The following is a 25,232-nucleotide window of genomic DNA, read 5'->3' as shown; positions in this document are numbered from 1 at the left end:
TGAAAGTGTGTTCATCACACCTAGCTTTAAAGAAGTTTTTTTTTTGTTGTTGTTTTGTTTTTGGTACTGGGGATTAAGCTCAGGAGCACTCTACCTCTGAGCTACACATACCCTAGTCTTTATCTTTCTTTTTCTTTTTCTTTTTTTTGGCAGGTTTGGGGATGGAACCCAGGGGCATTCTACCTTTGGGCTACACCCCCTGCTCTTTTTTTATTCTTTATTTTAAAACATTCTCTAGTGTTGATTATTAAATGGAAGGTGCAGAAATGATGGAAATGCCTCGGGGACTCGGTCGCAGCAGAGCTCTGCCATCTCCCCCCACCTGGTGGCTCCCTGTTGGGCTGGGCACAGAGGCAGTGGGGACGGCAGGGGTGTGATTCAGATAGTTGTTGAGGAAGGCGATCTGCCTAGGTGTGTAGGATGGATTAGAGTAGGGTGGATTAGAGGCGGGGGACCTGTTCTGTGGTTCTGTGGCTGTGACAGTCATCTAGGCCAGAGGGCTGAGGCAGAGGAAGGACTGGGTGCTGCAGGCCAGGCGGGGCGGGTAGAGTGGGAGAGTTGGAGTGATGCTTCCGTGGTGTCTTAGGCAGGTGGGAGGAGGGAGATGTCACTCACCCACTGGGACTGTCATCCTTGAGATGGGAAGGGTGATCCTGGGAGGAGTCAGAGAGTTTCCACATGGACACCTTGGATGCTGGAGAGATTTTAATACATTTACATGTAGGAGAAGGTGCTGGAATCAAGTGGGTGGGTAATCCCAACATGCCCCAGGGGACTGGGATCACTCTGGGGGAATTGCACCCTTGACTTGAGGGGAGCTGATTGCAGGCTGGTCAGGGAGACCCCACACAATCTGACCAGGGGGACTTTGTAATGGCCCCACACCCTGTTATTTGACTTACTAATTAGTATCCTTCTCTAAGTAGGGCTCAGGCTGGCTGGCTTTCCTTATGTCTCATCTCACTCATTTATCTCAACTTTGCAGGGAAAGACAATAGGATTGGGGCAGGTTTTTAAACATTTTTTTTCCCTTTGGTGGTACTAGTCGAGGAACCCAGGGGTTTTTCTACCTCTGGAGTATACTCTCAGACCTATTTTACACTTGATTTGGAAACAGACTTTCACTAAGTTGCTGAGAGCCTCACTAAGTAGCTGAGGCTGGCCTTAAACCTTTGCAATCCTCCTGTCTCAGCCTCCCAAGTGCTGGGATGACAAGCGTGTGCCACCACGCCCGGCTTAAACATGGTTTTTTAAGTGTAAAGTAAGTTTTATTCATCAGAGGAAGCACCAGATGCTGTCTGTTACAGTCGTTTGATCACGGTTGTGATGGCCAAGGTTCTGGGGAAGAGTGGGACTCGGGTGGGAAGAGGTGAGGAGACTGGCAATGGAGGAGGCTTCTCAGCTAAGTGGTGGGTCCAGCAGTGCTCGTAGGAGCATATTCTCCCTTCCTCTCTTCCCTTCCTCTTTCTCCACCATGCCTGAGGCAGAAGGGGGGGAGCAGACCCTGGTTTATGCTTGTAGCAGGCTGGGGTTGGGGAGGAGAAAGGGAAGAAGGAAATCTTAAGCAGTTGTCCTGGGTAGGAAGAAGGGAAAAGAGTTTCTCTGCTACAAACATCTTGTTGAACCTCGTTTCCAACTGGCTATTCATGTGCAAGAAAAGCACATAAATGTGCACATGTATACATGTATGTGTGTTGGGAGAAGAGTTGGCAGCAAGGGGCACTGCTAATGCCTCCAGCTGCCCACACAACTGTTGACATTTCCTTATTGGGACGTGTAGGCTTTCCTACATGGTCTTCCATGTACAGCCCTGTCCTAACTCTGTATTTAATTACTGTCATTACTAGTACTATTAATGGGTATTATCACTTTACTTCCTTTTCTCTTGGTAAAGATCTCACCACATAAGAGGTACCCCAAAACAATAAAGTGTTGACTTCTTCTTCTTTTTTTTTTTTTTAAAGTACTGAGGATGAACCCAGGGGCATTCTACCTCCAAGTTACACTCACAGGCTCTTTTTACTTTTTGTTTTGAAACAGGGTCTTGCTAAATTGCTGAGGCTTTCCTCGAACCTGTGATTCTCCAATCTCAGCCTCCCAAGTACTGGGATTACAAGCATATGCCACCATGCCTGGCTGAATCCTTTTGTCTTATGGTTGAGTAACTAAGGCCCAGGGAAGTAAAAGCCACCTTGCAAGTGATTATATAATATTTAGAAGGCCTGAACCTGCCTTTTGGTAAACTGTTTCCCTCTATCAGGAAATACACTCAGATGTCTGTGAGGACCAGAAAGTTATAAAAATGTGGAAAATTAGGCTGTTCATATTCTTCTCATTGTTCTACAATATATTACTTTCTCATGCTATATTTCATCATGTATGAAAAATAAATGTTTTGGTACAAGTAATACTTTATCTTCCTCTTAAATTACCACAGAAGAAAAACAATAGTATGGGAATGGTGATACTGTGCCTTGAGAAATGATTCAAGGATCAAATGATCAAATTCCTTCTCTGTGCTGTGTGTGTGTGTGTGTGTGTGTGTGTATGTGTGTGTGTGTGTGTGTGTGTGTGTGTGTGTGTGTTGCTGGAGATTGAACCAGGGCCTCACGCATCCTAGGTGAGTGCTCTACCACTGAGCTACATCCCCATCCTAGATGTGGCATTTCCTGTGTAATGGTTTCAGTCTTTGGGTTCATGGTCTCACTTGATACTCAAAACGTTCTGACCTTTCCAATTTCATCTCTACTTGTTGAGCCTCTACCCTCATTCATGCACAGATAGCACATATATACATACCCTGAGCCTTATTTAACTTTACTGAATTATAGTTCCCCATTTTGATGCCCCCTTCCCGACTTTCCTTTCCTTTGGTCATCTGTGCTTGAATCAAACTCACTTCTGGTTCCACTGTCTCCAGCTCTCATGATTTGGTGCTAGATAAACCTGCAGCTCAGGACTCTGCGCTTAAGAAGCATCCCCAGGCCTAGCTCCTGTCTAGGGTGTGACCGAAGCGCACAGCACCTTAGCAGACAGCTACTCAGCTGCCACACTTAGGACTCGCCTCAAATTCTCAAAGTTAGAGTCCAGGGTTAAATTGTGTCCTTTCTGAATTTTCAGGAGGTGACACACTGCCTCTGGTATCAAATTTGATTAAACTGGGTAACTTTAATGCCATTTAATTCTGTTGGGGAGGAAAAATTTAATTGTTTACTCTAGAGAATGGATTTTTTTTTTTCCCCACTGACTAAGGAACAGAACATTTATTAAAATTATCCTGGTGACCTGAAAGGGAGAAATGTACTTCTTTTTCCCTGGCAGAAGCAGGTCCAGGGCATTTTTAGCATGTGGTAAAAATTGAGAAATTGAGCAACACTGACTTCTTTAGGATTCTGCCTCCTAGCCCCTGCTGTGTGATTAGTTCTGTCTAACATGCTGGCATGCTTGAGCTGGGAGCCTGCAGAGGAAACACTCTTTAGCAAGTCTCAGATACTGAAGACATTTGATTTAATATCGTGTTACATGTGGTTATCTGGTTTCCCTTGGCAACCTCCAGTTCTGTCCTACTTTGTAATCAGAGGTTGGCAGGAGACTGCACACTTGACGACATTACCTAGAAGTAACTGAGGAGAACAGGTTGCCTCAAAAGAGATAAAAAGGTCACTAAAAAGGACAGAAGAGTCTGAGGTCCTCTCAGAAAGAGACAGTTCTCTAACTCAGGCACCATTGATGAGGGAGATTCAAGAGCTGTCTACAGCAGTTTGGAGATATGAAAGCCTGGGACCAAGTCCTGTAAATCTTCTAAGGAGTAAGTCTGAATGTTATTATTAGCAAATTGTACATGAGTTTTCATTTTGACAACAATAATAGCTACCATTTATTAAGTACATGCTAGGAATCTTACTTGGTAACTTTTATATGATTTCATTGAAATCTTGCAATATCCCTGCAAAGGAATTATTGCTCTCCCTGTGTAGAAGAAGAAATGTGTTTATTGACCTCTTAAATGAAGAAGCTGAAGGCGGGTGAGACATTGACAACAAGGTTTCAGCCTTGGAATACGATGACTTTTTTCTGTGATCTCAAAGTCCTGTCAGACTCAATAGCATTTATGTTATAAAACAGTATACCAGAGCCGGGCGTGGTGGCGCACGCTTGTAATCCCCGCACTTGGGAGGCTGAGACAGGAGGATCGCACGGGTTCAAAGCCAGCCTCAGCTACTTAGTGAGGCTCTCAGCAACTTAATGAGACCCTGTTTCCAAATAAAATATAAAATGGGTCTGGGAGTATAGCCCGGAGGTAGAAAGCCTCTGGGTTCCACCCCCAGTACCACCACACAAAAAAAAACAACAAAAAAAGTATACTAATTAATGTCTATTAATTATAATCTTTAGCTATTAAGAAAAGTTTAGATTACAATCATCTTTTTCATTTCACAACCATAAATTTTTTACAACTTTTTCATTTTACATAATTAGAAAATTGAATCCCAGAAATTAGATGAAGCTTGAGGCCAGTGTACCTGACTCCTAGTAACCTGCGAGTTATACCATGCTTATACACTTTGAAAAAGGGCTTGAAGCCAGGCGTGGTGGTGCACACCTGTAATCCTAGTACTTGGGAGGCACAGGCAGGAGAATTATAAGTTCACGGCCAACTTCAATTTAGCAAAGCCTTCCACAACTCAGTGAGACACTGTTTTGAAATAAAAAATAGGCCAGGTGTGGTGGCACATGCTTGTAATCCCCACGCTTGGGAGGCAGAGACAGGAGGATCACACAGGTTCCAAGCCAGCCGCTCTGGCTTAAGAGACCCTGTTTCCAAATAAAAATATATTTAAAAAATAGGTCTGGGAGTGTAGCCCGGAAGTAGAAGGGCTTCCAGGAACCCCAGTACCACCAATAAAATAAATAAATAAATAAATAAATCCCCAGTACCACCAATAAATAAATAAATAAATAAATAAAATAGGGCTGGGGGTAGAGCCCAAAGGTAGAGCCCCCTGGGTTCATGAGCTGGGCGTGTAATTCTCAGTACGTGGAAGGTTGAGTTAGGAGGATTGCAGGTTTGAGAACAGCCTCAGCAATATAGCAAGACTCTTAGTAATATAGCAAGACTCTGTTTCAAAATGAAAAATAGTGGGGCATGGTGGTGCACACTTGCAATCCCAGTATTTGGGAGGCTGAGACAGGAAGATCACAGGTTTACAGCCAGCCTCAGGTACTTAGACTGCCCACAACATAGTGAGACCTTGTTTCAAAATAAAGAATAAAAAATAAGGTTGGAGGTAGAATGCCCTTGGGTTCAATCCCTAGTACCGCAAAAAAAAAAAAAAAAAAGAAAAGAGAAAGAAATGGGGGTGTGGCTCTCAGAGGTAGAATGCCTCTGATTCAATCCCCAATGCCACAGAAAGAAAACAAAATAAAACAAAAAACAAAGGAAAGAAATAGGGAGGTTGGTGGACTAGTGGGATGGCAGATGAGGAAGAAGACCTCACCTTTGAGGAGGAAAATGAAGAAATTGGAGGAGGAGGTGCAGAAGGTGGACAGGGTAAAAGAAAGAGACCTTTTTTTTTTCTTTTTTTTTCAGGTCTGGGGATGGAGCCCAGGGGCATTTTACCTCCGAGCTTCAGCCCCTGCCCTATTTTTTATTCTTTATTTTGAAACCGGGTCTCACTGAGTTGCAGAGGGTCTCACTAAGTAGCTGAGGCTGTCTGCGAACCGCGATCCTCCGGTCTCAGCCTCCCGAATGCTGGGATTACAAGCATGCGCCACCACGCCCGTCTTGAAAGATACTTTTTTTTAAAGGAATTGCAGTATATGATGTATGGGTTTGGGGGTAACCAGAATCTTTACACCAAGTCAGTGGATATTCATGAAGATCTTGTCATAAAATTCATCACTGAAATGACTGACAAGGCGATGTCAATTGGAAGACAAAGTCGAGTACAAGTTGAAGATACCATCTTCTTGATTCAGAAGGATCCAAGGAAGTTTGCTAGGGTTAAAGACTTGCTTACTATGAATGAATGAAGAATTGAAACGAGCTAAAAAAGCATCTGATGAAACTAACTATGGATCTTGACTGCTTTTTTACTTTCTAAAATTTCATTTTCTGTGGAAACCATATTTAATAATAGTATATTTTCTACAGTAATTTTCTGATATCTAGGCATGCCAATGAAATTTTCAGCCCTGCTTTATATGATGATACTTGAATTACTTACTGGGTTTTAATGACTACATGTAACCTAAAGTACCTTGCAAACAATGCAGTTCCTTGACTTTTGACTATCTAAAGAAAAAAGTAGTATTTATGTATTAGGTGTATTTCTTTTAAGGAGATGGTAGAGGAAAGTACAGTTTTGTAAGAGTGTATATCTGTCTTAAAAGATAATTTGTTTTAATATCTGTTCTAAAGATTTGAGTGATTTACCAGTTGTAGTGGTGTGTGCCTTTAATCTCCCCTACTCAGGAGGTAGAGGCACAGGGATTGAAATTTAAGGTCAGCCTTGGCAACTTAGCAAGATCCTGTCTTGAAATAAAATTTTAAAGAGCAAAGGGAAGTGGGGCGTGGTGGCATATGCTTGTAATCCCAGTACTTGGGAGGCTGAGGCAGGAGGATCTAGGTTATCGGCCAGCCGTAGCTACTTAGTGAGGTCTTCTGCAATTTAGTGAAACCCTGTTGCAAAATACAGAATAAAAAATAGAGCTGAGGGTGTGATGCCCCTGAATTCAGTACCTGGTAACACACACACACACACACACACACACACACCCCGGGGGTGGGGTAATATAGCTCAGTGGTGAGTGCTTTCCAAGCTTGGGTGTTACCCTAAATTGAATCCTCAGTACCACTAAGAAAAGAGTGATTTTGTTTTTTAAAAGAAGTTTCACGGCAATGCTTCTGTGTAAAGGGTTTTTTGATTTAAAACCTTTTACAAGCCGGGCGTGGTGGCACATGCTTGTAGTCCCAGCATTTGGGAGCTGAGACCAGAGGATCATGGTTTGCGGACAGTCTCAGCTACTTAGTGAGAGGCCCTTTGCAACTCAGTGAGGCCCTGTTTGAAAATAAAGAATAAAAAATAGGGTATGGGGTATGGCTCGGAGGTCGAATGCCACTGGGTTCTATCTCCAGAACCTCAAAAAAAAAAAAAATAAATAATAAAACCTTTTGAGACCTATACTCTTTTAAGTTGTTTTTGTGTGTGTGTGGTACTGGGGTTCCTGGAAGCCCTTCTACCTCTGGGCTACACTCCCAGACCTATTTTATATTTTATTTGGAAACAGGGTCTCTTAAGCTGGCTCCGAACCAACGCGATCCTCCTGTCTCTGCCTTCCAAGTGCAGGGATTACAAGCATGCGCCACCATGCCCGGCCTATTTTAAGTTTTAAGACTTAAAAGAGTTTTTTTATTTAAAACATTATTTAAAAAGTTTTGGGACCCAGGCATGGTGGCACATGCTTGTAATCCCAGCATTTGTGAGGCGGAGACCGGAGGTTCACGGACAGCTTCAGCTACTAAGCAAGGCCCTTTGCAACTCAGTAAGACCCTGTGTCAAAAATAAAAAGACTAAAAAATAGAGCTGGCAGCCAGGCGTGGTGGTGCACGGCACGCTTGTAATCCCAGCATTCAGGAGGCGGAAATTGGGGATCGTGGTTTGCTGACAGCCTCAGCAACTTGACGAGGCCCTTCGCAACTTAGTGAGTCCCTGTTTCAAAAATGAAAAGACTGAAAAATAGGGCTGAGGGTGTAGCTCAGAGTTAGAATACCCCTGGGTTACATTCCAGTACTGCAAAAACAAAAAACAAAACAAAACAAAAAAACCCTTTTGGGACTTATATTGTTAAGTTTTAGAAGATATCATTTCCCAGATCATCTGTTTTCGGGAGCAGAAATGGCAGTTCTTTGTGTGTGTTTGTGGTACTGGGGGTAGAACCCAGGGGCTTTTCTACCTCTGGGATATACTCCCAGACCTATTTTATACTTTATTTGGAAACAGTCAAAGTTGCAGAGAGCCTCACTAAGTAGCTGAGGCTGGCTTTGAACCTGTGCGATCCTCCTGTCTCAGCCTTCCAAGCTCTGGGATTACAAGTGTGCACCACCACGCCCGGCTTGAAATGGCAGTTCTTAAAGACCTAATGGCAGGATAAGCTTTTAGGGCAGTGTTTTATTAATGTATGTGTAAGTACTTGTTCACTGTGGAAATGTTTAATTGACTAAAATCATGTGACTGTAGAAACGACTATTGTATTTCAGGATATACAGGTTTTATGTGTATTTAGCTTATTGCATTAAATTATTATTACATGTAGCTTAAGGATTAAAATTGCATTTAAAGAGATTGCTGAGCTGGGTGTAGTGGCGTATGTTTGTAATCCCTGCATTTGGGAGGCTAAGACAGAGGATCGTGCAGGTTTGAAGCCAGCTTCAGCTGGCTTAAGAGACCCTGTCTCCAAATAAAATATAAAAATAGGTCTGGGAGTGTAGCCCAGAGGTTGAGGGCCCCTGGGTTCCATCCCCAGTACCACCAAAAAAAAAAAAAAAAAGATTGCTGAATGTTACTCTTTGTAAAACTGAACTTTTTGGTGCCACTTATAAACATTTTATTTATTTATTTATTTATTTATTTATTTATTTATTTATTTTTGCAGGTCTGGGGATGAAACCCAGGGGCATTCAACCTCCAAGCTATACCCCCAGCCCTATTTTTTATTCTTTAATTTGAAACAGGGTCTCACTGAGTTGCGGAGGGCCTCACTAAGTACCTGAAGCTGTCTGCGAATTGCGATCCTCCGGTCTCAGCCTCCTGAATGCTGGGATTACAAGCGTGCGCCACCACGCCCGGCTATAAACATTATCTTTAAATTAATACTTGGGATATTTTCACTTTCTTAACCTATTGATAAAAGGAATAAAATATGAAAAATTAAAAAAGAAATAGTCTTGTATCAGTGGAAGGACTTGACCTTGAATGGGTCTTACAGTACCCTAAAGGAAAACGGAACTAGGCTGAGCTAGCATGTGTGCATGAACAAATAACAAATCAGGCATCAAGAACAGTTTTTACTTAGCTAGTCACCGACTTATTCTGCTTGGTTCAATTCTCAACATACTAATACACCTAAGATTTCTGAACGACTCTAAGTCTTTAGAAGTCTCTTAATGCCCTGTTTGAAGGAAATCCTGTTTATTGAAAAGGACAGGGCTATATATATGAATTGCTCTCTGTGTGTGCATGTGTGTGAGTGTATGTACTGTGTGTGTGTGTGTGTGTGTGTGTGAGAGAGAGAGAGAGAGAGAGAGAGAGAGAGAGAGAGAGAGAGAGAGAGAAGCTGTTGATAATGACTGGCCATTGTTTTGACAGGTAAATGCAAAGACTACCTGTGGCATTTCCTGGCTTACCAGTGTGTTCCTGTCATGTTGGCAATTTGCCATGTGCTATGGCAGGACATGTCATTCCTTTCTTGAGGTGAAAGCTGTGGGAGTCTAATGGAAAACTGAGAAATCTTAGTGGCCTATGTTTACTATGGAAAGCATTGTACATGGATTTCATTTGCTCCTCATAACAATTGTGGTTGTGAATATCATCATCTTTATTTTAGTAGTTTTTCAGTTTTCTAACTAATCTTTCCCAGAACTTTTTTCTAACTTTTTTTTTTTTTTTTTTTTTTTTTTTGCGGGTCTGAGGATGGAACCCAGGGACATTTGACCTCCGAGCTACACCCTCTGCCCTATTTTTTGTTTTTGAAACAGGGTCTAAGTTGCAGAGGGCCTCACTAAGCAGCTGAGGCTGTCTGTGAACTGCGATCCTCCCTCCGGTCTCAGCCTCCCGAATGCTGAGATTACAAGCGTGCGCCACCACGCCCGGCTTTTCCTAACACTTTTATGAGAATTTTCAAATGTGTAGAAAAGCTGAAAGAATTGTCAATGAATGCCCATAACCTTACATTTAGATTCTATAATTGTTACTGTTTTTCTATATTTGCTTTATTCCATATGTAGCCATCCAGCAGACATTACTACATTTGACTCTTCAACATATGAATGGATATCGTGAACTAAATAGGGTCACAATATGTTTTCCTTAAGGAAAACAAAACCTGGAGACTTCAGTTTGATATTTTGAAGACTAGGTACTCAGTCACATTGGGCTTTTTCCCATGTAATGATAAAGGTATTTTTTTGGGGGGGAGTAAGCTAGCCACATTAAAAATCACTCAGCCCTCATTAGTGAGAAATAGAGCTACATAGAGAAGAGGGGGATACTTCTGTTTAATTCCTAGTCCACAGCAAGTCAGTATTTAACATGAAATCTTACCTTATTTCTGATTTTAATGAGACTAATGTCACTGCAATATTTCTTTTTTTTTTTTTCCCTTGCGGTGCTGGGGATTGGACCCAGAGGCATTCTATCTCCGAGCTGTGTCCCCAGCCCTATTTTTTATTCTTTATTTTGAAACAGGGTCTCACTAAGTTGTAGAGAGCCTAAATAGCTGAGGATAGCTACAAAACTTCAATCCTGTCACAGCCTCCCAAGTACTGGGATTATAAGCGTGTGCCATCATATCCGGCTTCATTGTAACATTTCTGAACACCAATTTTTCTCCTAATAAGGGCTGTTTGATTAGCAAAAGAGTTAAGTACTTAAATAATGATATTGGAACTTAATTTACTGAATATTTTCTCCCTTTTCTTTTCTTTTTGGGTGTGACTAAATTGCCTACAGCATGCTGCATGGTTGCTGGTAAAACAGGAAATGGGGTAAGTAATTGAAGTAGGGAGTTTTTATCACCATTTAAATACAAGCTACTGGAGCCCTGCACCTGTAATCCCAGTACTCGGGAGGTTGAAACCGGAAGATCACAGGTTCAATGCCAGCCTCAGCAATTTAGGGAGATTTTATTTCAAAACAAAAAATAAATAAAAATAAAAAGGGCTGGTGATGTAGCTCAGAGGTAGAATGACCATGGGTTCTCCAGTAATTAGCTAACTAAGTAAATATAAGGGGATCTGATTCTTAAAAGTACTTTCACTACTATTTTTTTTCACTATTTCTTTTTTAGAGTGAAGTTAATGGTTACTAGAGAAATTGGCACAAAGAAGTAATATTATAAATTTAGGGTGTTGATTTTATTTTCTTTTTTCTTTTTTTTTTTTTTTTTTGGTGGTGCTGAGGATGAACCTAGGGCCTCCTACCTCTGAGCTGCATCCCCAAACCCTATTTTATTTTTTATTTGGATACAGAGTCTCACTAAGTTGCTAAGAGCCTCACTAAAGTGCTGAAGCTGATTTTGAAACTGATCTTCCTGTCTCAGCCTCCCAAGTACTGGGATTACAGGTATGTGCCACCACTCCTGGCTAGGCTGTCAGTCTTGTTCAGTAGTTTACTTGTGTAGCATATTAGATTATATTATTCTTTTGATTTTTTTTATATATGTGGATTTGATGTGAATGTGAATGCATGCCCTTATATAATGTAGTTTGGGAAGTTATCTCAAAATAATACTTTTTTGTGGTACTGGGGATTGAACCCAGGGGCATTCTAATTCTGAGCTATACCCCCAGCCCTATTTTTTATTCTTTATTTTGAAACAGGGTCTCACTAAGTTATGGATGGCCTCACTAAGTAGCTGAGGCTGGCTGAGAAACTGTGATCCTCCTGTCTCAGCCTTCCAAGTACTGGGATTATAAGCGTGCACCACCACACCCAGCTCAAAATAATACATTTTATATTGGTCACAGAAACTGAATTATAAAACTAGGCCATAAAAGTTAAAATATAAAATTCTAAGTAAGATAAAATAACAATCAAGGATTGGTGGCACACGCCTCTAATCCCAGCACTTGGGAAGCTGAGACAGATGATCATAAGTTCGAGGCCCGCTTCACCAACTTTAGTGAGACTGTTTCAAAATAAAAAGAGCTGAGGGTATAGCTAGGAGTTAGAATGCCTCTGTGTTCAGTCCCCAGTACCCAAAACAAAAAGTGAGTTTACCCTAAATGCTATTAGAGAAACTATTAGCCACATTCAAAATTTAGGATTGAAAACCTGGCATCTTAAGTATTATATTTTTGCCATATGTATAGATAAGGTTTCCTTAGCTGTCTATTATACCTTTTCTCTGGCTCTTTAATCTGGAGGGAAACATAATGGTAGCTAAACATTTTTAAAATTGGACTAAGATGCTCTAAATATATTTCAGAATATCGTGAAGGTTTTAAAACAATTTTCTTAAATATATAATGTGTATTTTTGTATTGTGATATTACTGGGAATGCCACCTCTGGGCTACACTCCAGTTCTTTTTATTTTTTATTTTGAAACAGGGTTCTTGCTAAGTTGCTGAGGCTGGCAGCAAACCTGGGATTCTCCTGTCTCAGCCTCCCAAGTATTGGGATTATAAGAATGAGCCACCATGTCCGACTATGAGTAATGTTTAAATTCATTTTAGGATTGGCTTTTGCTGCAACAATTTGGACTCTAAATAATTTTTGTGTGTGTGTGTGTGTGTGTGTGTGTGTGTGTGTGTATGTGGTACTGGGGGTAGAACCCAGGGTTCTTCTACTTCCGGGCTATACTCCCAGCTGTTTGGAATTAGTGTCTTGCTAAGTTGCTGAGAGTCTCACTAAGTTGCTGAGGCTGACTTCGAACCTGTGATCCTGTTTCAGCCTCCCAAGTACTGAGATTACAAGTGTAGACCACCATACCCAGCTTCAATAATTTTTTAGGTTTTATTTTTATGTTTTTCTGTTTTAATGTTTTATCCTTTAAAATGTTTTCCTTTTTTTAAAGTCATGTTTATTGAAGTAGGAATTTATATTTAGTAAAACATACCCTCTTTTTTTTTTTGGTGGTACTGGGGTTCCTGGAAGCCCTTCTACCTCCGGGCTACACTCCCAGACCTATTTTTTACATTTTCATTTTGGAAACAGGGTCTCCTAAGCCAGCGCGCGTGGCTGGCTTCGAACCTGCGCGATCCTCCTGTCTCTGCCTCCCAAGCGCGGGGATTACAAGCGTGCGCCACCACGCCCGGCTGTAAAACACACCCTCTTAAATGTGATATTTGACAAATACACAATCATGTGATTACCACCCAAACGAAGATGTAGAACAATTGTGGAAGAAGTTAAAAAAATCCCTCCTGCCCCACTAGTCAGCAGCCCTCCCTGACTCAATGGATGTTTCTGCCAAAGGGTCAAATCTCATCACTAAAGTGATGGAACAGTTAGGAAATATATAAGCATTGCTTTAAAATGCTTGAACTATAAAAGAGCACGTCATCTGTACAATAGTCAAAAGAATAAAATTTTACAATGACTATAAATTAAAGCACTGTACAGACTTGTCTTAAAATACCTGCAAAATAGCTAGTTTAGTTAGAATTGTTCTAAAATTCATCTTAAAGAACTTGCCGTGGTCATCTTTGTAAAGGGTGTGAACAGAGACTTCATCTGTGGTGTTAATACTGTATCAAGTTTCAGGATAGGGACAGTTGATAGAAAAAAACTACTTAAAGAATGGAATTTGTTCATCTGTAATCCCAGTACTTGGGAGGCTGAGACAGGATGATTGCAGATTCTCGACCGGTCTTAGCAACTTAGTAATGTCTTTCATAATTTAGAACCTGTTTCAAAATAATAAGGCTGGGGGTGTAGATTTGTGGCAGAATGCCTCTGGTTTAATCCCTAGTCTTCACCCCTACACAATAGAATTCAATTTTATAAAAATCTTCTAGGGTAGAAAATTCTCATATATTTTATCCCTGATACCACCATATAAGGATCCGATGGAAACCTCTATTCTGTACACGTAGTCACATAACACCAGAAAAACTTCACAGATTCTTTCAAGCATCAGACCTTGCATTCCTCAGAATCTTGAACTTTGCCAGGCCCTGCAGCGCACCGAGGCCGAAAAGGAAATGTTTTCTTTTTATTTGTTTGTTTTTTATGGTACTGGGCATCAAACCCTGGGCCTTGCACATGCTAGGCAGGCACTCTACCACTGAAACTATATCCTCAGCCCTTTTTATTTTCTATTTTGAGACAGGATTTTTCAAAATTGTCCTTGATGGCCTTGGATTTCGGATCCTCCTGCCTTAGCCTCCCGAGTAGCTGGGATTACAGGCCTGTACTACCACATCTGGTTTAAAATGTATTCTTAAAAAGAAGCATTCTTATGAGCCGGGCGTGGTGGCACATGCTTGTAATCCCTGTGCTTGGGAGGCGGAGACAGCCAGCCGCGCTGGTTTAAGAGACCCTGTTTCCAAATAAAAAAGTATAAAATAGGTCTGGGAGTGTAGCCCGGAGGTAGAAGGGTTTCCAGGAACCCCAGTACCACACACAAAAAAAGGATTCTTATGTCTTAATTATATGCTTTCAGCTGTGATGCTAATATCATTAAACTATTGATACAATTTCAAGGTAGTCTTTTTGTGTGTGTGTGTGTGTGTGTGTGTGTGTGTGTGTGTGTGTGTGTGTGTGTTACTGGGGTTCCTGGAAGCCCTTCTACCTCTGGGCTACACTCCCAGACCTATTTTTATATTTTTATTTGGAAACAGGGTCTCTTAAACCAGTGTGGCTGGCTTCAAACCTGTGCGATCCTCCTGTCTTCGACTCCCAAGCCCGGGGATTACAAGCGTGCGCCACCACACCCGGCTTCAAGGTAGTCTTTGAAAATACTAAATATTTCTGATAGAGAAATTAGAAACAGTTTATAAAGTTTAGTATTTGAATAAGTTCTTGAATGTAGAGAAGTAATTTGATCATTTATCAGATGTAGAGCATATGGGATACTTTATTGTTAAACCATAATCTCAGAGTATATGAAAAACTCCCTGTAACAAGTTATAGTTTCAGCTGGATACAGAATGGGTAGAGCAACTGTTTTGTAAATATTGTTTTTAGAGGATCAGTGGTCTTTATATTTTTTCCCCCAGATTAATTCAACCATTAGCTAAATTACTTTTTGTTTTTTTAACTGAAGTTAGTAGTATCTTTCCATGTTACAGAGTTAATTGCAATGGTGATTGCTTTTAAGTAGTAATTTTTTTTATCAGTGAACATTAGATATTAGGGTTTTGGAATTTATCTCAGTGGCAGAGCACTTGCTGGGATGTGCAAAGCCCTGGGTTTGATCCTCAGTCCTGGGGAAAAAAAGAGAAAGAAAATAAGATGTTAAAAGGGATGATTCATGGTGGTGCACGCTTGTAATCTTAGTATGTGGGAGACTGAGACAGGAGGATCACAGTTCATGGCCAGCCTCAGCAGTTTATGAGGCTCTCCACAACTTAGTGAGACCCTGTTTCAAAATAAAGAATAAAACAGGGCTGGGAGGGTAGTTTGTAGGTAGAATGCTCCTGGGTTAAATCCCCAGTACTACAGAAAAAATAAAAAATAAAAAATAAGTCAGGCGTGGTGGTGCACACTTGTAATCCCCGCGCTTGGGAGGTGGAGACAGGAGGATCGCGCTGATTCAAAGCCAGCCTTGCTGGTTTAAGAGACCCTATTTCCAAATAAAATATATAAAAATAGGTCTGAGATTGTAGCCTGTAGTTACAAGGGTTTCTAGGAACCCCAGTACCACCAAAAACAAACAAACAAATAAATAAATACATAAATATAAAATAAATAAATAATAAAAATAGTGCTGGGAGCCGGGCATGGCAGCACATGCTTATAATCCCAGCATTTGGGAAGCTAGGACAGGAGGATCCTCAGCTACTTAGTGAGGCTCTCTACAACTTAGTGAAACCCTGTTACAAAATAAAGAATAAAAAATAGGGCAGGGGTTGTAGCTCAGAGGTTGAATACCCCTGGGTTCTATCTCCACACCCGCCCCCCCAAAAAAGTGCTGGGGTTATGTAGCTCAGTGGTTGAAGGCCCTTGGGTTCAATCCCTATTACCAAGGGGGTGGAGGGGGAAGGATGATTCCCCAGGTAGCCCTTATATCTCTTTTGTTAAAAACAGCCCTGTAGCTGGGCGTGGTGGCGCACTCTTGTAATCCCAGCGCTTGGGAGGCTGAGACAGGAGGATCGCACAGGTTCCAAGCCAGCCTCAGCTGCTTAGTGAGGTTCTCAGCAACTTAGTGAGACCCTGTTTCCAAATAAAGTATAAAATAGGTCTGGGAGTATAGCCCGGAGGTAGAAAAGCCCCTGGGTTCCACCCTAGTACCAAAAAAACAAAAACAAAAAAACCCAGCTCTGTAAGTAGCCATATGACTCGATTAAAGTTTTAATTATTTGAATGACATAGACTTGTTATTAATATCTTAGTGTTCTCAATGGGATAGAGCAGTTTTAGTAATAACACATTGTGTTTTTCTTTTCTCTGAACTCACTCTCTTTTTTTTTTTTTTTTTTTGCGGTACTGGGGGTGGATCCCAGAGGCTTTCTACCTCTGGGCTATACTCCCAGACCTCTTTTATATTTTATTTGGAAACAGGGTCTCACTAAGTTGCTGAGAACCTCACTAAGTAGCTGAGGCTGGCTTTGAACCCGTGTGATCCTCCTGTCTCAGCCTTCCAAGCGCAGGGATTACAAGTGTGCGCCACCACGCCCGGCCTCACTCTCTTTCTATCACAATTTTAGGTTACAGACTAAAGCTAGATCACATAGTAGAGACTTTCTGAAACCTACTTATTGGTTCATGAGTAGGGAGGGGAACATGATTTTTGTTTAGACATTTATCTGGTATTACATTGATGAGCATTTCAAACACTGATACTTCAGAATTTAATATTCTTCTTCAGCAGTTAAAAAAAATATATCTTGCCAGGCATGGTGGCGCACGCTTGTATTCCCTGTGCTTGGGAGGCAGAGAAAAGAGGATCGCGCAGGTTCAAAGCCAGCCGTGCTGGCTTAAGAGACCCTGTTTCCGAATAAAAAAGTATAAAACAGGTCTGGAAGTGTAGCCCGGAGGTAGAAGGGTTTCCAGGAACCCAGTACCACCAGAAAAAAAAAATATATATCTTTTACATTGGCTTCCCAAAAGGAAGCATTATCTTCATCAAGAGAGGAAATATAAACATTTTTAACATTGAGGTGTCATTGTAATCGTTTTATTGTTTCTGAGCAATTAGCAATGATCTAATTTTCACCTTTCCAGAATATATAAATCCTGCAGTCTGGTAACTCCAGCTCAGAAAAACACATTAGTATGCTTTTGTTTTGAAGCCTTAAAAACTGTTTATATGCCATTTATAAAGTAGTTTCTTGATTTCACTAGACTATAGATCCATGAGGTAAAGAATTTTTTATTTGCCTAATTCTTTGCTTTCCATCTATTGTGTACAGTAATGCTTGGGACATATGGGGCAGTCAGTCAATGCATGTATGTATGTATGTATGTATGTATGTATGTGTGCTGGGGATTGAACACAGAGGCATTCTTTTACCTCTGAGATACATCCCTAGCCCTTTTTATTTTGAGGCTGGCCTCAAATCTATGGTCCTCAAACTCCTAAATACTCGGATTTCAGGTGTGCACCACTGCATTTATTTCAATCAGTATTTTAAAATAATTCCATAGATTTTTGTTTTGAGTGGAAAGATAAAGTTTTTCATGTCAGTGATTTAATTTTTATGTTATTCAGGAAGCAGAGTCTGTCGCTGGAAAGAAATGATATAGTTCAGCTAAAAGAAGCCTACAAATGGATAACTCACCCCTTATTTTCAGAGGAACTGGGTGTTCCCATTGATGGAAAGGTATTTGGTAATTGGCATTAATTTCATTTTCTGATTTTATTAATTTTTTATTATATGGCAGAGTTTTGGCTAGGCAGAAGTATCTTTTTAAGTAATTCAAGAAAGAATTTCTAAGCTTTGAAAAAAGTTAATTTCTAATGGTCTTGAGGGTAAAGCCTCTTGTTTTTTCTCTAAAGAGTTTTTTTTTGAACCCAGGACAGTACTATACTATACTTCCTTCTGTTAGTAAGAATAAGCTTTGTCTTTCAACTGTTGAAAGGACAGAGTCAGGCGGTAGCGCATGCTTGTAATCCCCGCGCTTGGGAGGCTGAGACAGGAGGATCACACAGGTTCGAAGCCAGCCTCAGCTACTTAGTGAGGCTCTCAGCAACTTAGTGAGACCCTGTTTCCAAATAAAATATAAAAGAGGCCTGGGAGTCAAAAATATATATATATAAAATAGGTCTGGGAGTATAGCCCGGGGGTAGAAAGCCCCTGAGTTCTACCCCCAGTATTACCAAAAAAAGAAGAAAGAAAGGACAGAAAATAAACCACTTCACAGATAGCATTTGGAGGAAATGAGGTAATGAAAGTGCTTTGGAAATTAGAGAAGTCAGTGATGCAAAATGTTTTTACCTTGAATTTCAGTTTTGAAGCACAAATAATTTTACATGCTGGATCAATGAGAACAGAAGATACAAAACAAAAGATGTAGTAATTTTTCTGTGTGTAGTACACGGGATTGAGCCCAGGAGTGTTCTACCTCTGAGCTACACCTGGAGCCCTATTTTATTTTTTATTTTGAAAGAGCTTCTCAACTATGTTGTGGAGGGCCTCGCTAAGTTGCTGAGGCTAGCCCTGAACCTACAATTCTCCTGTCTCAGCCTCCCAAGTACTGGGTTTACAGGTGTGTATCGCCATGCTTGGCTTATAGCTTTTTTTCAATGTCAAATTTTGTATATTCTCTAAAGAGGTAAAAGTTCAGAGAGTATGAAATCATGATTTTTTTTTATGCATTGTAGTTTCTAGCTTCTTTTTTTTTTTTTTTTTTTTGGTGGTGGTACTGGGGTTCCTGGTAGTCCTTCTACCTTCAGGCTACACTCCCAGACCTATTTTATATATATATTTTTGGTGTCTTAAGCCAGCGCGGCTGGCTCCGAACCAGTGTAATCCTCCTGTCTCCGCCTCCCAAGCACGGAGATTATAAGCGTGCGCCACCACGCCCGGCTTTAGCTTCTTTGTCTTTTTTTTGTGTTACAAAAAAAAAAAAAAAAAATCTCCTGTCTGCAACTTAAATATCTGACAATCCTTAGGTTTAAAAGATGTCCATGAGCCGGGCGTGGTGGCATACGCTTGTAATCCCCGCGCTTGGGAGGCGGAGACAGGAGGATCACGCAGGTTCGAAGCCAGCCGCGCTGGCGTAAGAGACCCTGTTTCAAAAATATAAAATAGGTCTGGGAGTGTAGCCCGGAGGTAGAAGGGCTTCCAGGAACCCCAGTACCACAAAAAAAAAAAAAAAAAGATGTCCATGAAGTAAAGTTAAAGGAGTTTTCCAAGAGCATATTTCAAAAAGTATGTATATATGTTTAAATTCACACCAAATTGTTAATAGTCCTACCTCAGTAGAGTAGAATTGAAAAACAACCTGTGGCGAGGCGTGACGATGCACATTTGTAGTTCCAGTCCTTGGGAGGCTGAGACAGGAGGATCGCAGGGTCGTCAGCCTCAGCTACTCAGTGAGGTCCTCCACAACTTAGTGAGACCCTGTTTCAAAGTAAGAAGGAAAAAATAGGGCTGGGGTTGTAAGTCAGAGGTAGAATGTCCCTGGGTTCCATCCCCAGTATCATCAAAATAAATAAATAAAACTTGAATCCATTAAGAAATTTGAGGCAGGTTTTTTTTTTTTTTTTTTGGTATTGGGCATTGAACCTAGGGGTGCTCTACTTCTCAGTTACACCCCAGCCCTTTTTATTTTTTTCTTATGCAACAGGGTCTCCCTAGATTGCTGAGAGTCTTGCTGTATTGCTGAGTTTGTCCTCAAACCTTCAATCCTCCTGTCTCAGTCTCCCAAGTCCTGGGATTACAAAACGGGCAGCCATGCCTATCTTCATAGACAGTTTTTAAGGATGTGAATACAATGTATTTGCCTTGCTACTAATTCTAGTGATAGTATTGACAAGTTATTATGGCTTTTTAGTTCCCTGAATTCTCATTCATCTTCATGCCTAAGTTATATATTTGTCTAAAATAGTACAAATTTATTTTAAATCTGTTTTGGTCATATCATTAGTGTCTGAGTTTTAGAACTTAACAAAATATAACACCTTCCCTTATAGCTGCCCTGTGACCAAGTTCATTTAGTGTTTTCTGGTTTTATCATTTTTTTCTGAGTTTGTTTTCTGGTTTTGTCATTTTTTGAGAGTTAATTTCTGTTTCCATTTTTAAGTTGCTAGATGTCAGTTTCCTTTTGCTCATTTTAAAACTCTTTGTAATTTTTAGAGCCTGTTTGAAGTGAGTGTGGTCTTTGCTCACCCAGAAACAGTTGAGGATTGCCACTTCCTGTAAGTTGCCACATAAACAACAATGTTAGTTGTGTCAAGTTGTTCATGCCTTTATGAAAATAGTATTGTTTCTCTTTCTAATGAACATTTTAGAACTTGTCATTTTTAATAGCTTTATTATTATTATTATTATTATTATTATTATTATTATTACTTTTTGGTGGTACTGGGGTTCCTGGAAACCCTTCTACCTCCGGACTATACTCCCAGACCTATTTTTATATATTTATTTATTTGGAAACAGAGTCTCTTAAGCCAGCAAGGCTGGTTTCGAACCTGTGTAATCCTCCTGTCCCCGCCTCCCAAGCACAGGGATTACAAGCGTGCGCTACCACGCCTGGCTTTTAGTAGCTTTAAAATGTGCCTTCTGTAGCCTGGTATGGTGGCACACACTTGTAATCCCATTACTTAGGAGGCTGAGACAAGAGGATCTCAGGTTCTTGGCCAGCCTCAGCTACTTAGTGAGGCCCTCTGCAACTTAGTGAAACCCTGTTTCAAAATAAAAAATAAAAAGTAAGGCTGGGGGATGTAGCTAGGAGGTAGAATGCCCATGGGTTCAATTCTCAACACCGCCAAAAAAAAAAAAGGTGCCTTCTGATATAAGGTTCTGAGGCGATAGGTTAAGAGGGATTTATTTTGTCTGCTCTGATATACTGAGTTTAGCGGTCGTGTTGTATGAAAAGTTGTATAAAACATATCTGAATTAGCCTCTACCCCCAGTAAACTCACTGACCTCTTATATTAACTTGAATTTCATTCTAGAGGTGCGATATGCCCAGATTGTTTCAAGCCAGCCAAAAACAAACAGGTAAGGATTCTTATTTTCTAGGGAGTTTCATTTGAGGTGAATATTCAAATTAGCAATAAAATGAATATGTATTCGCAATGTAGCAATTCTGTTAGGCCAAGACTCAATCTTTAAATACTTCTGTTTGTTACATTTATTTTTATTTTATTAAAAAAAAACTCAGCACCTTTGGCTCTGGCTAGGAAATTGTACACAGAAATATTATCATTTTTGTGTTAGTGCCTGGGTTGTTTCACTGACTCATTAAATTTAGATTCAGTGTTTCAGTGACATTACTGTTAACCATTTGGGAAAGTTCAACTTTCAGCTTTTATTCCCCCAATTTACATCATCAGGGAAAATCCATGGTCGATATCAGTAGCATCCCAAACTTTTGTGTAATATGTGTTTTCCAGAAATTAATTTTTTTTCCAGTGTTGGGAATTGAACCCAGAGGCATTCTATCTCCAAGCTACACCCAGCCAGATTTTTAATTTCTTATTCTGAAACGGGTCTCAGTAGGTTGCTGAGAGCCTCACTACATTGCTGAGGTTGACTTTGAACCTGTGAGCCTTCTATCTCAGCTTCCCAAGTACTGGGATTACAAGCATGTGCCACCACACCCAGCTCAGAAATTAGTGTTTTAAAAATATAATACAGCTGTAATCCTGAGACAGGAAGATTGCAGTGGTTTGTTTTGTTTTGTTTTGTTTTGTTTTTGGTGGTACTGCGGGTGGAACCCAGAGGCTTTCTACCTCCAGGCTATACTCCCAGACCTATTTTATGTTTTATTTGGAAACAGGGTCTCACTAAGTTGCTCAGAGTCTGACTAAAAATAGCTGAGGCTGGCTTTGAACCTGTGCAATCCTCCTGTCTCAGCCTCCCAAGTGCGGGGATTACAAGCGTGCGCCACCACGCCCAGTGGAAGATTACAGTTTTAAAGCCAGTCTCAGCAATTTAGTGTGATACTGTTTCAAAATAAGAAAAAGGGCTGGGGGTGTAGCTTCTTATCCAAGCATCCTGGGTAAGAGACTGTCCTAGGTAAATCAACTTACTTTGGATTTTTTTTTTGTCTTTTTTGAACTGGGAATTGAACCTGCTGTCATTTTACCTCCAAGCTATACCCCCAGCCCTTTGGGATTTTGGAATATTTGTATAGACTTTACTGGTTGAGCATCCCTAATCTGGAGTTTGGATTTTCAGATTAGTGACACTCAACATGTATAATTATTTTAGGCTGCATGCAAAAACTTTCCTTTACTGTCTAATGTTAATTGGTTTTCATGTTAATGAGAAAATTAATTAACATGTACTTTTATGCCAGGATAGATGGCATGGCATGATGTTGGGGCAGCCTTTATGCCCCTGTTATTTAGTTGGTATTGTACAGAGTGAGGCATTCCTATAGCTTTACTGACATTCATTTTGCTCAGTGATTGTTAATATGTTTATTGTCAAAGATACATTTGGGTCTTTCCTCTTGCTTTGACTAGTTACTGAGCCTTTTATAATTAGTGGAAGAAGCTGGGCATGGTGGCGCACACTTGTAATCCCAGCGTTTGGGAGGCTGAGACAGGAGGATCACACAGGTTCAAAGCCAGCCTCAGCTGTTTTAAGAGACCCTGTTTCCAAATATAAAATAGGTCTGGGAGTGTAGCCCGGAGGTAGAAGGCCCCTGAGTTCCATTCCCAGTACCACTAAAAAAAAAAAAAAAAAATTAGTGGAAGAAGTTTATAACACTTGTTAAATACCCTGAGATGTGTAGACTAAGAGCTGGGCATGGTGGTGCATATCTGTAATCCCAGTACTCGGGAGGCGGAGACAGGAGGATCGTAGGTTCAATTTAAAAATTACAAAAAATAGTGTTGGTATAGCTCAGAGGTAGAATGCCCCTGGGTTTAACCCACAGTACCATAAAAAAAAAAAAATGCAGACTAAGTCTAAAGCAGTGTTTAGCTACTTTTCAGGCACACCTATAACATTGCCAAGTTTGTTTCCTACTCTAAGGTGAATGGATGAAACTCCAGGTTTGAGGCAAAGGACTGGGGTTCCCACTGTTGCAGGCCCTCCCCAGCGGCCTTTTGAACTAGAGAGCCAGACATGTCGGCACAGCTGCAGCTCGCTGCTTTGCCACACCACTTAGGAAGTCTGCCTGTGAAGTACATCTATATTGAAGATTTAATTTTATTTTTTGTTAAATTCGGAAAAATATGCAAGTGCCAGCTTCTGATAATAGGGCAAGGAAATATTTTTCAAAGCATCTTAGATACCATGCCTTGCAGGCAGTGGGAGTTGTAGAGCCTCAATGTTATTTTTTTGTCTTATGGCTGAGAGTAAATTGATGATCTATGGAGATTCGGGCCTAATTTCACATCTTATCAAACAGGCACTTAATTTTTCAGTTGTTACCATTTGATACCTTATAGAATTCCTCAGGGTTCTCCAGATTATGGTTTAGAAAAATCATTGGCTTTGGTGACAAACTGTTAAGATGGGGGTCAAGCACATTTCCTGCAGGCTGATCATTTTTGTATTTGAAGACAGCCACATTTTAAGATGAGTGTGGGACAGTGCTATAAGGACCCCTGTTCTGCTTGATCTGCCTTGTATGATAGAATAGACCAAATTATAAAACTGACATTATGAGGCTGTAAGTTTTACTGATTTTCTTGAAATTATTAAGCATTTCTCCTTTGGGGTATATAAACTGTCGGTTTCGCCAGGTGTGGTGTGCACGCTTGTAATCCTAGCATTTGGGAGGCTGAGACTGGAGGATCATGGTTTGCAGACAGCCCCAGCTACTTAGTGAGGCCCTCTGCAACTTAGTGAGACCCTGTTTCAAAATAAAGAATAAAAACTGGGGCAGGGGGTATAGCTCGGATGTCGAATACCCCTGGGTTCCATTCCCAGACCTACCAAAAAATAAAAATAATAATTAAAAAAGTCAGTTTCTCAAACCATTTTGTGTTTCAGCTCTGATGTTTTCTTGTCTAGATTATGAGATGTCTTTTCTTTTCATTTCCCCTATATAGTCGGTATTTACTAGAATGGCAGTTATGAAAGCTTTGAATAAGATAAAAGAAGAGGATTTCCGCAAGTAAGTAGAAGTATAGAAATGAAGACACATGGAATTTTAGAATAAAAGGAATGTTTGAAATAATCTACATTATCTTTAAGACAAGACTAAATGTGTTTGAGACCAGGACTGTATCTTAGTCTTCTTTATATCCCAAGTTCCTGATGCAGTAGCTGGCATCTAGTGGTATTCAATAAATGTCAAATTAATATTTAGATAATGACTCAAGTCCAACTTCTTTAGATTTTAAAAGAAGATACTGATGTCCAAAGAGATAATGGGCCCTGCTGTTCCCATTACATAACTAAACCTATATTTGCCAGTGTGGTCCATGTCCAGAGGAGGGGCATTTCCTTACTGTAATGAGACTAGCACTGGCGAGGGGGTCAGGAACCTGGCTCTATGTCCACTCACTAGTTCCTAGTTGAAATCTTAGGCAACTCCCTCTTTGGATACCAGTGTCCTCTTCTGAAATATAAATTGTTTAAAAAATTGTTAAAACAAAAACAAAAACAAAATTGTTAAAACATGCTGAAATACAATAAATATAAGACATATTTTAGTTCTTAGTGCATCTGTTTACTAAATGGAATATTACTGTAGTTATCCTTCTTTGAATAAATTCCAGTAGCATTGTAAAGAAGGATTTATATCTTTTACTGACTAAAAATGAGTTTCAGAATGAAAATATTTTTTATTTATATTTATTTATTTTTGTGGTACTACAAATGAAAACCAGGGGCTTTCTACCTCCAGGCTACACTCTTAAGACCTATTTTAAATTTTATTTGGAAACAGGGTCTCACTGAGTTGTTAGGAGCCTCACTAAGTAGTTGAGGTTGGCTTCAAACCTGCATGATCCTCCTATCTCAGCTTCCCAAGTACTGGAATTACAAGGGTGCATCACCACACCCTGCTGGAAATATTTTTATTAAATTTAGAAGGTAAGCCAGGCATGGTGGTGCATGCTTGTGATCCCAGTACTTGGGAGGCTGAGACAGGAGGACCTCAGGTTCAAGGACAGCCTCAGCTACTTGGTAAGGCCCTCTGCAACTTAGACCCTGTTTCAAAATAAAGAATAAAAAACAGGGCTGGGGGTGTAGTTGGAGATAGAATGCCC

At 40.4% G+C, this 25,232-nt stretch overlaps 2 protein-coding genes across 2 annotated transcripts in view; both read left to right on the top strand.

Moving 5' to 3' along the window:
* PUS10 (pseudouridine synthase 10) overlaps nucleotides 1-25,232 on the top strand; it is a gene marked incomplete at both ends in the record, with an annotated part of 65,152 nt that overhangs the window by 19,640 nt on the left and 20,280 nt on the right. Inside the window, 5 exons of the mRNA XM_080711369.1 lie at nucleotides 10,731-10,765; nucleotides 17,598-17,709; nucleotides 20,188-20,249; nucleotides 21,012-21,057; nucleotides 24,069-24,133. Of these exons, the coding sequence (XP_080567495.1) occupies nucleotides 10,731-10,765; nucleotides 17,598-17,709; nucleotides 20,188-20,249; nucleotides 21,012-21,057; nucleotides 24,069-24,133 (320 nt within the window). The remainder of the gene's footprint in view (nucleotides 1-10,730; nucleotides 10,766-17,597; nucleotides 17,710-20,187; nucleotides 20,250-21,011; nucleotides 21,058-24,068; nucleotides 24,134-25,232) is intronic.
* Nucleotides 5,473-6,033, top strand: LOC308273816 (transcription initiation factor TFIID subunit 13-like; the record flags this gene model as incomplete). Its single annotated transcript, XM_080711170.1, has 2 exons — nucleotides 5,473-5,598; nucleotides 5,818-6,033. The coding sequence occupies 2 exons, from the start codon at nucleotides 5,473-5,475 to the stop codon at nucleotides 6,031-6,033; spliced, it is 342 nt and encodes a 113-aa protein (XP_080567296.1).

This window comes from Muscardinus avellanarius (genome assembly GCF_963383645.1).
Source record: "Muscardinus avellanarius genome assembly, chromosome: 15".
NCBI classification, from domain to species: domain Eukaryota; kingdom Metazoa; phylum Chordata; class Mammalia; order Rodentia; family Gliridae; genus Muscardinus; species Muscardinus avellanarius.
Note: the sequence above shows the minus strand (reverse complement) of the source record. Positions and strands in the feature narration are given on the sequence as shown.